Source organism: Anolis sagrei, chromosome 2 (genome assembly GCF_037176765.1).
Source record: "Anolis sagrei isolate rAnoSag1 chromosome 2, rAnoSag1.mat, whole genome shotgun sequence".
In the NCBI taxonomy this organism is placed as follows: Eukaryota; Metazoa; Chordata; class Lepidosauria; order Squamata; family Dactyloidae; genus Anolis; species Anolis sagrei.
Genome location: NC_090022.1, coordinates 12127536 through 12143113, shown reverse-complemented (window position 1 = coordinate 12143113; position 15578 = coordinate 12127536). Strand labels below are relative to the sequence as shown.

The window sequence follows — 15578 nt, the reverse complement described above, 5'->3', positions numbered from 1 at the left end:
ACTCTTATCGAAAAAAGAGATCAGATTAGTCTGGCATGACTTGTTTTTGATAAATCTGTGTTGACTATTAGTGATGACTGCATTTGTTTCTTCACTTCCAGCTTCATATTGCCTCTTCTTTCCCTTCTCTTCCTGTCTTTCTATAATGTTCCCGACCACTTCCAGCCTTCTGTCTCTCCCTCAAGTTCCGGCCTTCTCTATCCTGCCACTTCTTGTCCTCCAGTCAATTTGTTGGTTTCCTCTGCTTCCACTTCCGAAGTCTTCTCTCTTATTTCCCTCTCTTCGTTATTCGTCTCCTAAATCGTCAGTTCCTGAAACCCGCTCCTCCTCCTCCTCCTCCTCTAGGATAGCCTTTGTTTAAAGAAGGACTCTGCGTTGACCAAACACTCTTTCCTCAAGGTCAGCCCTTCCTTCTTTTCCTCATATTGAGTTTAATGTAATATAAATCCGTCGGCTGACCGTCCTGCGGGCTTTGCTGTTCTCCTGCTCTCGATCCAGCAGGAGAAGGGAACCAAAGCACAAACTAATCGTTTTATGGGGCTGGCTCCCTAGGAGCTCCTGCCACCATCTCGCCACACCAGAAGTCAAAATATTTTGCATTAATATTTATTAAAAACCCGCGAAACAGCAAGTCCACAAAAAGCGAACCGCGAAATAGTGAGGGAACACTGTAGTGGGGAAGCCATTTCAACGCTTGGATTGTGGAAAGAACATCAGGCAGCAAACAAGCCTCAAAATATCATCAAAGAACTCCCACCGGGTAGTAGCCCTTTAAATTCTTGGAGTATGGAAAGAAGTTCATTCACAAGCAGAATGAGAGAGGGATAAAGGAAGCAGAGAGGTGTGGGTGGATGGAAGGAGGAAGCTTGCGCGTGCATGTTTTAGAAACTTTAAGTACCTGTTCTATAAAAGGGGCTGACTTGCACCTCAGCCTTGTGGCACATTTCTGTTGTTGTTGTTGTTGTTGTTGTTGCTCAACCAATGGCTTTGCTCTGCAAATTAAACCTATTGATTTAATCTCCTTGCCTCTAGTGTCTGATTGGAATGCATGCTGGGGTTTTCGGACAGCGCTAAGCCTCTTCAGAAGAACGGAGTCTCTTTCCCAGGAGGAGCTACGAGGGTTGAATGAAAAGTAATGCTCCACCTTCGTTACTTGTGTTTGGATGGGAGCATTTTAATAAATCAAACACAGAAATAATCCCTAGAATGTGCTCTTTAACTACCACTATTCACTTTTCCACATAATCACCAGACAATTGGTGAAATTTCTGTCAAAAATGAACAAGTTTTCTGAAGCCATCACGGAAGAAGTTGACACTCTGTTTCCGCAACCAGCGTCCGCATCCTGGGTACCCATCGTGCACAGATCTTCCGATAGCCAAGCAAAGCAATAATGTGACCCACATGTTCTTGTGAAATGCCAGTTATGCTTGAAATTTATCTCTCTGAGTGATATGACGATCGTCCTGACTCAATCTGTCAACCTTTTGCTTGTGAAACTCGGTGGTTGCTGTCACAGGACGTCCAACTCTTTGTTTGTCACGTAAGTCAGATGTTCCCACCTTAACATATTTACACTTACTAGCCCAACGACGCACAGTACTCACATCAACACAATCACCATAAACAGCTTGCATTCTCTGATTAATCTCCTTTGGGGTGACACCTTCTGCTGTCAAGAATTCAATGACTGCACGTTGCTTAAGTTGCATTGACGGACCGTCTGTTCAGGGTTCCATACTTCACACTTTAACAACACAACAGTTCAATGTTAAGGCTTCCCACCAAAATGGAACTGTAGAGGAGAGTCTACTGAACAAGTCAGTACCTGCCGCATACCAGTACTTCCATCTGTTACGTTACGAAGGTGGAGCCATTACTTTTCATTCAACCTTCGTAGTCTGGAGGAAGAGGATAGCTTTCTCCCTCTTCCAGCCCTCTCTTGGCCCCACCTTCTTCATCTCCTCCTTCTTCCTCCCTTCTCCTCCCCCTTCCTCCTTCAACTTTCCTCTTTTCCCTTCTTCTTCTTCCTCCTCTTCTTCTTTCTCCTTCCTCTTCCTCTCCTCCATTGTCTAGTTATGAATCCCAAAAGGTTCCTGTTCTTTTGACGCAGAGTATGCAAGGAATAGTAACACAGTTTAGATCAATGAGACAATTCAGAAACCACATTTGGTCTTGATACTATTCATGTAACATTTATTGAAATACAGTCACCATAGAATCCCACCAAGAGAGAGTTCTCATGCATACATTCCAAACATTCACACATACACACACAGAGGCCTTCTCCGGTGAGAAGGAGCAGCTTTCCCTGAGAAGGTGTGGACTTTTCCCGTTGCCGCGGATCAGGAAGCATACATAACTTCGGGGTCCCCTATATGTATAGGCCAAAGTCAGTCTTTCTTTTAATGAACATGTTGTTCTGTTGTAGGTTCCACATTCCAGACCATATTTATTTGTCGTGTCAGGGCAGCCAGTCAATTATATTACATTTCTAACAGAACAAAGCAAACAAACAAACAGACAAAATACAAAATGTGTGAGTTTGGTAGTTGGTTAAATGTCCTTTGACCAGTATCTGGCCACTTGGAGTGCTTCTGGTGTTGCTGCTAGAAGGTCCTCCATTGTGCATGTGGCAGGGCACAGGGTGCATTGCAGCAGGTGGTCAGTGGTTTGCTCCTCTCCACACTCGCCTGTCGAGGATTCCACTTTGTAGCCCCATTTCTGAAGGTTGGCTCTGCATCTCGTGGTGCCAAAGCGCAGCCTTCCAAGTCCTCTGTGTGCCCAGGGGGAAGTCTCTCATTTGGTATCAGCCATTGGTTGAGGTTCTGGGTTTGAGCCTGCCACTTTTGGACTCTCGCTTGCTGAGGTGTTCCAGCGAGTGTCTCTGTAGAGCTTAGAAAGCTATTTCTAGATTTAATTCGTTGACGTGCTGGCTGATACCCAAACAGGGGATGAGGAATGTGCAGGAGTTACCTCATAAGTCATATGGTCTGGATGAGCTCATCCCCTCATCCAGACCATATGACATATGAGATACCTCCTGCACACTCCTTACACACCTTGCTGCACTCCTCATTGTCTATTGTTGTTCAGCTATGCCTTACTGGTTCCTCGCTTTGTCAAGTCCGACCCATATCATGCTTTGTGTGAACTCCATGTTGATTATTTAGGCCTGTTACTTCTGTTCTTCTCCATTCTTTCACACATGCATTCCTTACAGTCTTCCTCCTCTCCCCTTCCTCTTCTCCGCCTCCCTCTTCTTCCTTCCCTCCTCTTTATTTATTTACTTGTGAGGAGAGGTAGACCCTATAAGCTCACCCCTTTCCATACTGCAGGGGCAAATTATGGGCCCATCCTGAGAATAAGGCTTGAGTGGGGAATCCTTCAGGGGTTTTCCCACTTAGGGGAAATGGGGCTGTCACTCATACAGGGGCCCCCTCCCTGGTGATTTCTCTCACTTTCCAGCCAAAGTACAGTGTTCCCTCACTTACACACGTGTTACGTTCCAGGACCACCCACGAAAAGTAAAAATCCGCGAAGTAGGGACGCTATATATATCACATTCCAAGGTTGAGGCAGAAGTGAGGAGAGATTTAAAGGCACCACACACCTTTTTTTGTGCTAGTGTTAGAGACCCTAAATTGGGTCATTTTAGGCCCACGTCGCGGGAGCATGAAAGGAAGGAGACAGTCCCAATGAAAGATAAAAAAACAAGCTTTTATTTTTAGTTTCTTCATGAAGAAGATGGGCAGCATGCGTAGATGTTACCCTTCAAGTGACTGCCGCCCTCTTCCCTTGAAATCTGCAAACTTTATAGCCCAGTGTAAAAAAAAGGAAAGTACCACTGCCTGACATCAACAATGTTTAACCTTTAACAAAAGAGAACATTTTCTTTTCATGAAAAGTACTCTCTTTTCCAGCCCCTCTCCCTTGACCTTTTGATGGAAAGTACCTTCTTGTACATGCATACTCTGCACTTTACCACAACCTTTGAAGTTAACCACAAGCATCATGTGTAAGAAGTACCTTCTACATGTCACATCTTGTTTCTTAAAAACATTTTCTTCCATATTGCTCTTTTTAAGTCAGAGAAAGGGTATGTTTCTCTTTTGCTGTTAATTTCATTCAAATTTCATTCAAAGCCCCTTACTCAGAGACCCTTGAGGCCTCCTTCACTAGCTATAAGGAAGGGGCTATAAGGCTGTGATTTACATACTGCTTTGTATCTCCTCTCTTTTTTTAATGATTGGCTGCCTCTCTCCCGAGGGGGAGGATGAAAACCCCTTTCACACTCCATTGCTGCCAGGAGGCAAAAAAACCCACGAAACAGCAAGTCCATGAAAAGTGAACTGCAAAGTAGTGAGGGAACACTGTAATGCTGTACTTCTAAATATAAACCATAAATAAAAGAGTAATAAAGGAATGAGGCCATTCCAAAGATTTAGCTGGGATATGGGAGTCCTCAGGAAATAAGGGAGAGTTGGTCACTCTGTTAGAAATCCATCCTAGTCCTTTTTTGCTCTTCCTCATCTGTCTTGCTGAAGGTTTCTAGCAGCATTTGCGATGGAATTTAAACCGCAATAAAATGAGAGGGAACGGCCTGGTGAACGTGGCCAACCATAATTAATAAATTTCCAGATTAAAAAGGAACTCACCAGTGAAGTGAAGACATAGGACAGGTGTTTATTACATCTTGGCCAAGATGGGACATTTAGGAGCTCCTGCTCAAAAATGACAAGCATCAGGAAGCATGTGCTCTGCACAACAGTTTTTATACAAGGCCCATTGTTCCAGTTTGAACTATCCCTCTTCTGTTTCTAGTTAGCTTAGCTTCAATGATGTGGCTGGAAATCACCTCCCAGCCAGGCAGGGAAAGCGTCTTTTTACTTTTTTGGCTTTTTAAGTCCCTTCTGCTGTGTTTTTCAGTGTTTTTATAAGTGATGGTCACTTGTTGGCCTGATAGAAGTATTGTGTCCCAATTTCATGACAATTCGTCCAGTGGTTTTTGAGTTATGTTAATCCCACAAACGAACATTACATTTTTATTTATATAGGTAGTACTTGTGTAGACACAGTGAAGTGGTTTGAATGTTGGGCTGGGTAGTCAGGTTCGAATCCCCCTTCACTCATGGGTGCCTATTGAGTGCCCTTGGGCAGGTCACACTCTCTCAACATTGGCAGAAAGCAAAGTTCATTTGAACAAACGTTGCCACTAAAATCCTGTGATGGCTATACCTTAGGTTGACCATAAAAAATAATGACTTGAAGATAAATAAATATACTTTATTTATATTCCACTTTATCTCCCCGGAGGGACTCAGAGCGGATTACAGTGCACATAAAAGGCAATTACTCAATTAATCAAAAAGGGAGCTTTGAGATGGTTGAACAGAAGCTCTCCGAAGCTCTAGGTGCTCTTACTGCCTATTACAGGGAAAACCAGCTGATTCCTAAACCATCTAAAACACAGGCGTGTGCTTTTCATCTTAAGAACAGATAAGCATCTCAAGCTCTGAGGATTTCCTGGGAAGGAATCCCACTGGAGCATTGCAGCACACCCAAATACCTGGGAGTTACCCTGGACTGTGCTCTGACCTACAAGAAGTACTGCCTGAATATCAAGCATAAAGTGAGTGCTAGAAACCATATCATACGAAAGCTGACTGGCACAACCTGGGGATCACAACCAGTGAAGACATCTGCCTTTGCGCTTTGCTACTCTGCTGTTGAGTATGCATGACCAGTGTGGAACACATCTCACCACACTAAAACAGTGGATGTAGTGCCTTTCATGTTCTTTGATTATGACCTCCGAGGAGGGACTCAGAACGGCTTCCAAACAGGCAACAATTCAATGCCAAACATGACATGAAACACATAATAAATGCATTCATATACATTAAAACACGCACGCACACATATATAAACTAGTTTGCCAGATTAAAATTGCCATATTAAAATCGTCATCCGAAACTGTCCAAGTACGGTCCAATAAAATCTTGTTTTTTCCAGTAAACAAACTATTCTGTGAATGCTTGATCCCATAACCAGGATTTAAGTTTCTTCCGGAAGGTTGGAAGGGAGGGGCGGATCTAACTTCATTGGGGAGGGACTTCCACAGCCGAGGGGCCACCACAGAGAAGGCCCTGTCTCTCTCGTCCCCACCAAACGTGACTGCGATGGTGGTGGGACCAAGAGCAAGGCCTCCGCGGATGATCTTAAGGTCGAAGATGGTTCATAGAGGGAGATAGGTTCAGACAGGTGAAGATCAAGACCAGAATGAAGTCCAAAGAAAATGGCACACGAATCAGAAACAATTATAACTTGTTAGCCGCTCTGAGTCCCCTTCAGGGTGAGAAGGGTGGTATATAAATGTAGTAAATAAAATGAATAAATAAACCCTTGTGCCAGCAGGACTGAACACCAACAGGTTAGAGGTCTGAATCCGGGGAGACTGCGGATGAGCTCCCTCTGTCAGCTCCGGCTCCCTACGCGGGGACATGAGAGAAACCTCCTAGAAGGATGGTAAAACATCAAAAACATCCGGGTGTCCCTTGGGCAATGTCCTTGCAGACTGCCAATTCTCTCCCACCAGAAGCGACTTGGAGTTTCTCAAGTCGTCCCTGACACACAAACACACAAAAAAGGAAAGCCATGTGGTTTGGCTCTTACTGCTTGGTGCCCTGATCCTTACACTACTTGTTACTTAAGAAATGAGAAAAATGCTCACAGCAACTTCCTGTTTATTTCTCCCTCCCACTCTCTTCATGCCTTACACAGACTGTCTTTGGACTCTTAGATCTCATCAGCTTGCGTTCTCTCTCTTTCTCTGCCTGCCTTCCATGATGCACATGCAGCAGGAGCCTTCTCCAAGTGAGATGGTCCAGCTTTTCTGGCAATACATACAACCCAAAACCTGACGGAGGAGCCACCTCAGCTCTGTTGTTTACCCACTTCTAATTTGAACTCATACTCCCTTGTATGAGTTGCTTCATGGCAAATCAGGTGTACCTTCTGAATGAAGCTCTTTCCACATTCAAAGCATTTAAAGGGCTTCTCCCCTGTATGAACTTTTTGATGACGAGTGAGGTTTGTCTTCAACCTGAAACTTCTTCCACACTCCAGGCACTGAAATGGTTTCTCTCCCGTGTGAACTCTTTGATGACAAGTGAGAGCAATCTTCTGCCTAAAGCTCTTTCCACACTCCAAGCATTTAAATGGCTTCTTCCCTATGTGAACATTTTGAGAACGAGGGAGGTCTGCCTTCAGGCTGAAGCTCTTTCCATACTCCAACCACTTGAATGCACTCTCCTCTTTGTGAGATGCGTGATGAGAAATGAAGGATGCCTTGTGGCTGAAGCCTTTCCCACACTCCAAGCACCTGAATGGTTTCTCTCCTGTGTGGATTCTTTGATGAGAAGCGAGGTAAGACTTAAAGCTGAAGCTTTTGCCACACTCCAGGCACTGAAACGGTTTGTCCCCCGTGTGAATCCTTTGGTGACTAGAGAGGTTTGCCTTCCGAGTGAAATTTTTTCCACACTCCAAACACTGAAAAGGTTTCTCCCCTGTGTGAACGCTTTGGTGGTGAGTGAGGTGTCCCTTCCGACGGAAGCTCCTTCCACACTCCAAACACTGAAATGGTTTCTCCCCGGTATGAACCCTCTGGTGACAAGTGAGGTGCGTCTTCAGCCTAAAGCGCCTGCCGCACTCTGAACACTGAAATGGTTTCTCTCCTGTGTGAAGTCTTGCATGACACGTGAGGTGAGTCTTCCGAAGGAAAGTCTTCCCGCAATCCAGGCAGTTAAATGGTTTCTCTCCTGTGTGAACCTTTTGATGATAAGTGAGGAGTGGTTTCTGACTGAAGCTCTTTCCACACTCCAAGCATTGAAAGGATTTCTTTCCAGCATGGGACACTCGGTGACGATTCAGGCTGGTCTTCCAAATGAAGCTCTTTCCACACTCCAAGCAAGCAAATCTTTTATCTACAGAATGAGCTCTTGCGTGAAACGTGAGGTGCATTTTCGGAGCGAAACTTTCTCCACACTCCAAGGACTGAAATGGTTTCTCTCCTGGGTGAGTTGCCTGATGACAAACCAGCTGTCTCTTCTCAATGAAGCTCTTCCCATAATCTGAACATTTGAATGGTTTGTGGCTCATGTGGCTTCCTGAATTAGAAATTGCAATTTTCCTAAAACTTATATTCTTTCCACTCTCTCCACTTTGGACAGGCCTTACTCCTGTGTGAGACATCAGATGAGAAGCAAGGCTTTGTTTACAATTAAAGCTCCTCCCACATAACTGACAAGTACTTCCATTCCATTCCTTTCCTTTCTGAGTTATTTCTGGGAATGAGATTCCAACCCAAGAAGTTGATATTTTCTTCCTCCTCTTCTCAAGAGCATCAATGTTTCTTCCTTTTGGCCCCATCTGCTTATATTTGTCCTTTTCGGACAGCCCCTTACTTGGGTCCCTTTCAGTCTCTCCCAATTGCCCATCACCACCTGGAAAGCAGAGAAAGAATGAGTCAGAATACCACAGGTAAATGAGGCTTTGACACAATTTGGTCATTGACAAAATACCTTCGTATCTATCAGCAAGAATTGCTTGACAATGGAATATGTAACAAGAGAGTATGATGCAGTGTCCTTTGCGGGCTTTTTAATAGAGGCTAGATCAGTGGTTCTCAACCTTTTTGTGACCAGGGACCACTTGACCAGGGACCACTCTCCAACATTGGTACCAAAAGGGTTACAAATAGGTTTTTGGTCAACTTTAGATTCGGTTTGGTTCTTTGGGGTACTGATTCAGAATTGGTTATTTGGGGTAGTGATTCAGCAAACTGCATTGGATATACCACATCAGCTCTAATTTCTGATACAGAGCATAGGCCATCCAGTAGTCACCATCTGCTCGCCCACAGAAAACCATATTTAATAATCTAGAGCTGATGTGGTCTATCCCATGCAATTTTCTGAATCAGCACCCCAAATAACCCCAGGAACAGGCCTAAATAGGAAAACACCAAGGCGCCCCTGCTTCCAGGTGCCAAATGGAACGGCTCTGCTGAGGGAGAGGGAGGAAGAGGAGCAGCAGCAGTCAGGAAGCTTGTTGTGGCGCCTTTAGTGGGTAGTCAGCCTCTTCCCTCCTGACATCCCTGTTGCCTCGGCACTATAAGAGGGTTTTTGCAAGACCAGTTGCTCTTGTTGCAATAGTGAGGCTGCGGACCATATTTTAGTTCTTGGGGACCACTGGTGGTCCATGGACCACAGTTTGGGAACCACTCAGCCAGATGATGGTTATCTGTTGGGAGAGCTTTGACTTAACATTGTGCGTGGCAGAATGGACTGGATAACCTTTGCAATATATTCCTATGCCAAGAACCATCGAATCATAGAATTGGAAGAGACCTCATGGGTCATCCAGTCCAACCCCCTACCAAGAAGCCGGAAAATCGCATTCAAAGCACCCCTGAGAGATGACCATCCAGCCTCTGCTTAGAAGCTTCCAAAGAAGGAGCTTTTACCACACTCTGGGGCAGAGAATTGCACTGCTGAACAGATTTCACAGTTAGGAAGTTCTTCCTCATGTTCAGGCGGAATCTCCTTTCCTGTAGTTTGAAGCCATTGTTTCGCATCCTAATCTCCAGGGAAGCAGAAAACAAGCTTGCTCCCTCCTCCCTATGACTTCCCACATATCTTGATCCGTGGCCATCATCATGTCTCCTCAAAGCCTTCTCTTCTTCAGACTAAATATGTCCAGCTCTTTCAGCTGCTCCTCATAGGGCTTGTCCTCCAAACCTTTGATCCTTTTGAGTTGCATTCTGCTGGACACATTCCAGCTTAGAATATATTCCAGCTTCCAACATCTCCCTTCAATTGCGGTGCCCAGAACTGGACAAAGTGTGATTCCAGGTGTGGTCTGACCAAAGAATAGAGGGGTAGCATAACTTCCCTGGATCTAGGCACTAGACCAAAAATCCCATTGGCTTTTTCTGCTGCCACATGACATTGTTGGCTCATGTTTAATTTGTTGTCCATGAGGACTCAAAGATATTTTCCATATGTGCTGCTATCCAACTCTACGATTTTATGATTCTCTGTTCTATCAGGGAGGAGAAATATTGAGTCAGTCATGATTCTGAAGTGTGAAAGTCAGTACAGTGAGGATTATAATCCAAGCAAGAATTTGTTTCCCAACATTCAGCACAATCTTTGATTTAGCAGCAATTATTGCTCATTTGCTCCTACGTTTTTGTAGAAAGCAATGGACAAATGATTTCTTACAATTTCCCTCACAGTTCACCTTTCTTCTGGAACACACAGATGCTTTTGTATATCTTTGGGCAACTTAATTAAAGAAACTGGACTCAGCTATCCAGCAGGAGTAGGCCACCAAACTCCTTGCCCATTAATAGAGGAACTCCCATTTGATTTCTCACTGGCCCTCTGACCAGTTAAGCTTTCATTCTTTGTGATAACTGGAGATGATGTGGAAGTGCCAAGGAGACTCTTTCGGGGAACCCTTTCAAGATGCCCACTCTTTCCCCAGTGGACCTGACATCATTTATGGATACTTGAGGAGGAAAATTCTGCTTTCTGAAATACAGGGCATGTAATGGGCAAGTAATATTTTTTGTGTGTGGACATAATTGATGGATACAAGAAAGAAGGGTAATTACCCAGAGAAAACAGGAGCTTGAAAGTCTCTTCCATGACTTCCCTATGAAGGGCCCTTTGGCCTGTGTCCAGCAGAGTCCACTCCTCCTCCGTGAAATCCACAGCCACCTCCTCAAAGGCCACCTGAGGAAAGATGCATTTCTGTGAGCAGGAAGTCTCAACCCAATAGAAAAGAAATGGAGCATGGAGTGGTCTAACTAAATTTTAGTCTTCAACGGGGTCTTCAGAGTGGGCATCTTTTTTTCACGGGGGATTCCTCCATGCTCAGGGTTACCCAGCCCTTCAAGGATCCTTCCCTCACCTGATCCAGCCCCATTGAAGCTGCACCATAATCAAGAGATGGATTTGTAAATCCGGGTTGTGTCCTTGTTTGTTCTCCTATGAGAGACACAAAAAGGAGAAAAGCAAGTCATGGACCATCCTCTAGATTTCTGAGGTCTTTCTATATTCTCTCAAACCCAAAACAGAACCAAGACAAAGAACCAAGACTAAGACAAAGGAGAAATGTGGAGGCATCTTCATCTTTGGTGAAGGTATGAAATATACCTAAATATACATAAATAATTGACTTGAGGAACACTACATGGGGCCAGAATGTTTTCTTCTTTAACGACTTCTTTATTGCTTTCTCTAAAAGCACTCGAAATCAGTGGATGTGGCTCTTAATGAGACATGCTGCATTATTTATGACCCACATCACTGGAGAAATTACACTGTTTAGCCGGTATTGCACCACCTGACATCCGCTGGGAAGTAGCAACCAATAGTGAAAGGACCAACGCAGTGACATCTCCAGCCCAACCCCTGTTCAGATATCAGCCAACACGCCAATGCCTTCAATCAATAAATAGTTTTCTAAGATCTACAGAGATACTCGCAGGAACACCTCAGCAAGCAAGAGTCTAAAAGTGGCAGGCTAAAACTGGGAAGATGGCAAGATGGATGGATGGCATCCTTGAAGCGACTGGACTGACCTTGAAGGAGCTGGGGGTGGTGACGGCCGACGGGGAGCTCTGGCGTGGACTGGTCCATGAGGTCATGAAGAGTCGGAGACGACTGAACGAATGAACAACAACAAAACTGGGAACCTCAAGCCATGGCTGATACCAAATGAGAGACTCCCTCCTTGGCACACTGAAGACAAGGTGACTTGGAAGGCGCTGAACAGCTGCGCTCTGGCACCACGAGATGCAGAGCCAACCTTAAGAAATGGGGTCACAAAGTGGAGTCCACCACATGCAGGTGTGGAGAAGAGCAAGCCACAGACTACCTATTACAATGAAGCCTGAGCCCTGCCACATGCACAATGGAGGACCTTCTTATAGCAAGATCAGAGGCACTCCAAGTGGGCAGCCACTGGTCAAAGGACATTTAGTAGAATGCCAAGTTTTTAAACTTTGTTTTGTGTCCTTAAATACATTACAACTGTACCCTCGGTTCTCTTCTGATACGATGAATAAATAAATGGCTTTCTCAACTGTCTCTCTCTGATTTAATTCTTTGCCCACATGAAAGGAGGATGATGAACAGTAGTTTGGAATTGCGATTGTGTGGATGATTTGGCTCTTATAACTGTGATGATAATGTTTTTAATGTTTATGGTGCTTATATTTTAATCATGTAATGGTGTTGCATTGTGTTGTTATTGTATATTTTTGTATGTTAACACATGTTGTGAACCGGTCCGAATCCCTCTTTGAAGGTGAGAGGGTCGGTATATAAAACCTCGAAATAATAAATAAATAAATAAATAAATAATCTACCGTGTGGACCACAAATTAGTGTCAAGGTTTCAAAAGTGCTGACTGTCTCCAGAAGGTATATAACCATTTAACAACCAGCAATCTACAAAGCCCATAGATTTTTTGCATACTTGGGAGGATGGAACCAAGAATAAAAGAGCCCCCTTTATCCTTACTTATTGGCGTGGAAACCTTTTCCCTCTCCAGCATCATCCCCTTGGTCTCCGAAGGACCATTTGTTACTTCAGTCATCTCTTCCACAAACCAGTACTGCAGAAGAAAAAAGAAGTGGGATCACATTACAAACAGAGAGAATTAAAAAAAGAATGGAACAGTACAAAGCCAGGGCAGACCATCAACACTCTGAGTGATTTCCAGAAATAAATGGTGTACAGTAAGCAGTATAAAATATTTTTGAAAATAAATTTTCTCAGTTCTTCGAAAGGCCCGAAATGACGTCAACTCACCCGCTGCTCCTTGCTCTGCTTGCTTCCCTCTGCTTGGCTGAGGAAGAATCCTTCTGCCAGGGCCACGGCCTGAGAACATGTCTCTGCCCCACATTCTCGGACCCAGCGCTCCATCTCCGCAGGAAGGACGGCCAGGAACTGCTCCAGCACCACCAGGTCCAACATCTCCGCCTTGGTGTTTCTTTCTGGCTTCAGCCATTGCCGACAAAGAAAATAAAGCTGGCTGCAAACCATCCGGGGCCCCTCCTTCTTGTAGCGGAAATGCCTGAAGCTCTGGCGCCGTCTGTCTGAAAGGAGTACATCCTTCCTCAGGCTTTTCTGTGTAGCTCTTTCCTTGAATTCTCCACTAGGCTTGGCCTGGACGAGAGAAGGGCCTTTTCCCAAACTGGGTCCAACAAATTCTCGCCTGATCATCGTTACAAGTAATTACAAAAAGATGAAGAATATTTTTCAATACTGCCAGATGCTCCTGACTACGAGGGAAAAAAAACATTGCAAAAATTACTTGGGATAGAGAGGATAGAAAAGCAAGGTGTTTAGGGAAGGAACAATTACAAACTCACTCCTGATCTAGAGATGTTTGAGAATCACATTCAAGATGGAAATTGGCTCCCTCCACCAACAAAATGTGACAATGTCAGGGAAGAAACCAAAATATTTCCCAAAAAGCAGGAGCCCCCTTTCCAATGGGGAGAGCGAGGAAGGACACCACGAAAGTTGAAACTTCAAACTGCAAAAAACCCTATTTATTGCGAGGCCATAGCAATAACGACAAACAAGCATAAAGGAATGCAATCCAAGGGTTTGTCGCAACTCCCAATAGAGATGCAGAGCTTTCATCATTTTTGGCATACACATTCTCATTGGTTCCCAAAGACAAATCGTTTCATTGTTCTAAGCTAGCTGTACAGTTGCTCATTGGTTGTTTATGATTTCGATTGACCTTATAGCACACGTGGAATCCTAACAAGGATCAAACTATAGCACAACTATAGTCCATTGTTATCTGACCATAACTGTATCTTATCTGTTAGTCTGTTGCAAACATAGCTCAAGAGTGACTGGGAAATTTGGGGGTTCTACCTAGGCACCAACTAGCCGGTGTTGTCTGGATGTACTGTTTTCCTTGAATAGTATCTCCTGCTACCTAGGACCCTAAGATCATCCAGAGAGGCCCTGCTTATTGTCCCCCCATCATCGCAATTGCGTTTGGTGGGGACAAGGGACAGGGCCTTTTCTGTGGTGGCCCCTCGGTTGTGGAACTCCCTCCCAAGCGAAATTAGATCTTCTCCATCCCTCCTGACCTTTCGGAAACAAGTGAAATCCTGGCTATGGGATCAAGCCTTTGCAGAACTATGTTCACCTGCTGGCAAAGTGACGATTTTAATGGACTTGATGGACCGCTTTTAGGACGATGACTTAAATCGGCGACTGTTTGACTGTTGGGTTGTTGTAGGGTTCATATATCTGTGAAATGACCAGGGTAGGACAAAGGACTCCTGTCTGTTGCAGCCAGGCATGAATGTTTCAACTGATCACCTTGATTAGCATTTGATTGCCTGGCAGTGCCTGGAGCAATCATTTGCTGAGAGGTGTTTAGATGTCCTTGTTTGTTTCCTCTCTGTTGTTGTGCTTTTCCAATTTTAGAGGTTTTTAAATACTGGTAGCCAGATTTTGTTCACTGGGAGAAAATGCCTTTAGAACATGGCCATATAGCCCGAAAAAAACCTACAACAACCCGGTTTTAATGGACTTGACGGACCGCTTTCAGGACGATGACTTAAATCGGTGACTGTTTGACTTGTTTTTATTTAAATTGTATATTTATGTTTTCGGTTGTGGGCACCACAGTGTGCCGGTTTGTTAGCCGCCCTGAGTCCCTCTGCGGAGGTCGAGATAGGATGGGATACAAATGTCTGAAACAATAAATAAATAAATCCAGTTCCGTCAGTACTCTATATAGCAGGCCTAGGTCAGCTTGGGCCTTCCAGGGGTTTTGGACTCCAACTCCCACCATTCCTAACAGCCTCAGGTCCTTTTCTTAGAGCCCTCAGCCGCTTAAGCGGCTGAGGGCTCTAAGAAAAGGACCTGAGGCTGTTAGGAATGGTGGGAGTTGGAGTCCAAAACCCCTGGAAGGCCCAAGCTGACCTAGGCCTACTCAAATGCTATCCAACCCAATCCCCTTCAGCCAGGCAGGGGATGAAACAAGCCAGAGAGGAGCTGCCAGAGTCCCCTTCCTCCTCTTCCTTCCACAGAAAGCTACTGAGAGGGAAAGAGGGCTTTCTTTTGGGCCAGGCTGTTGGACTTCATCTCCCAGAATCCCTGGCTGCTGGACAAGCTGGCTGGAGCTCCTGGGAGTTGGAGTCCCAAACACCTGGAGCGCCTGCATTAGAGGAAGCGAGCCCCCCATTTGCACACACCTCTGCCCGGCCTTCCCTCTCTCCCTCCCTCCCTCCTGAGGCCGAAGGCAACACTGACCGGCTCCTCTGAGAGGCCGACGAGGAAGACTGGGACGAGCTTCCAGCGCCTCCAGAGGCGGAAGCGGGAATGACAGACTCCCGGAAGTGCCTCTCTAGGTAGAATCAGACAGCATACAGGAAGGGGCGGGGCCAAGGGTGACAGAGGCCGGAAGAGGCGGGGCCAAGGCCAGAATGGACAGCTATGCAGGTAGAGAGCAGGTGCTTTGTTAT

General features: G+C 45.1%; 1 protein-coding gene across 1 annotated transcript; it reads right to left on the bottom strand.

Annotated features, from left to right (window-relative positions):
* Positions 1–6729: 6729 nt before the first annotated feature.
* On the bottom strand, positions 6730–15459 carry LOC137096262 (oocyte zinc finger protein XlCOF6-like). Its single transcript, XM_067465218.1, has 6 exons — positions 15367–15459; positions 12889–13361; positions 12598–12691; positions 10981–11057; positions 10682–10802; positions 6730–8504 (listed from the first exon to the last, which is right to left on the bottom strand). Exons 2-6 carry the CDS (start codon positions 13300–13302, stop codon positions 6937–6939), a joined length of 2274 nt encoding a protein of 757 aa, XP_067321319.1. The 5' UTR covers positions 13303–13361; positions 15367–15459; the 3' UTR covers positions 6730–6936.
* Between the last annotated feature and the right edge of the window lie 119 nt (positions 15460–15578).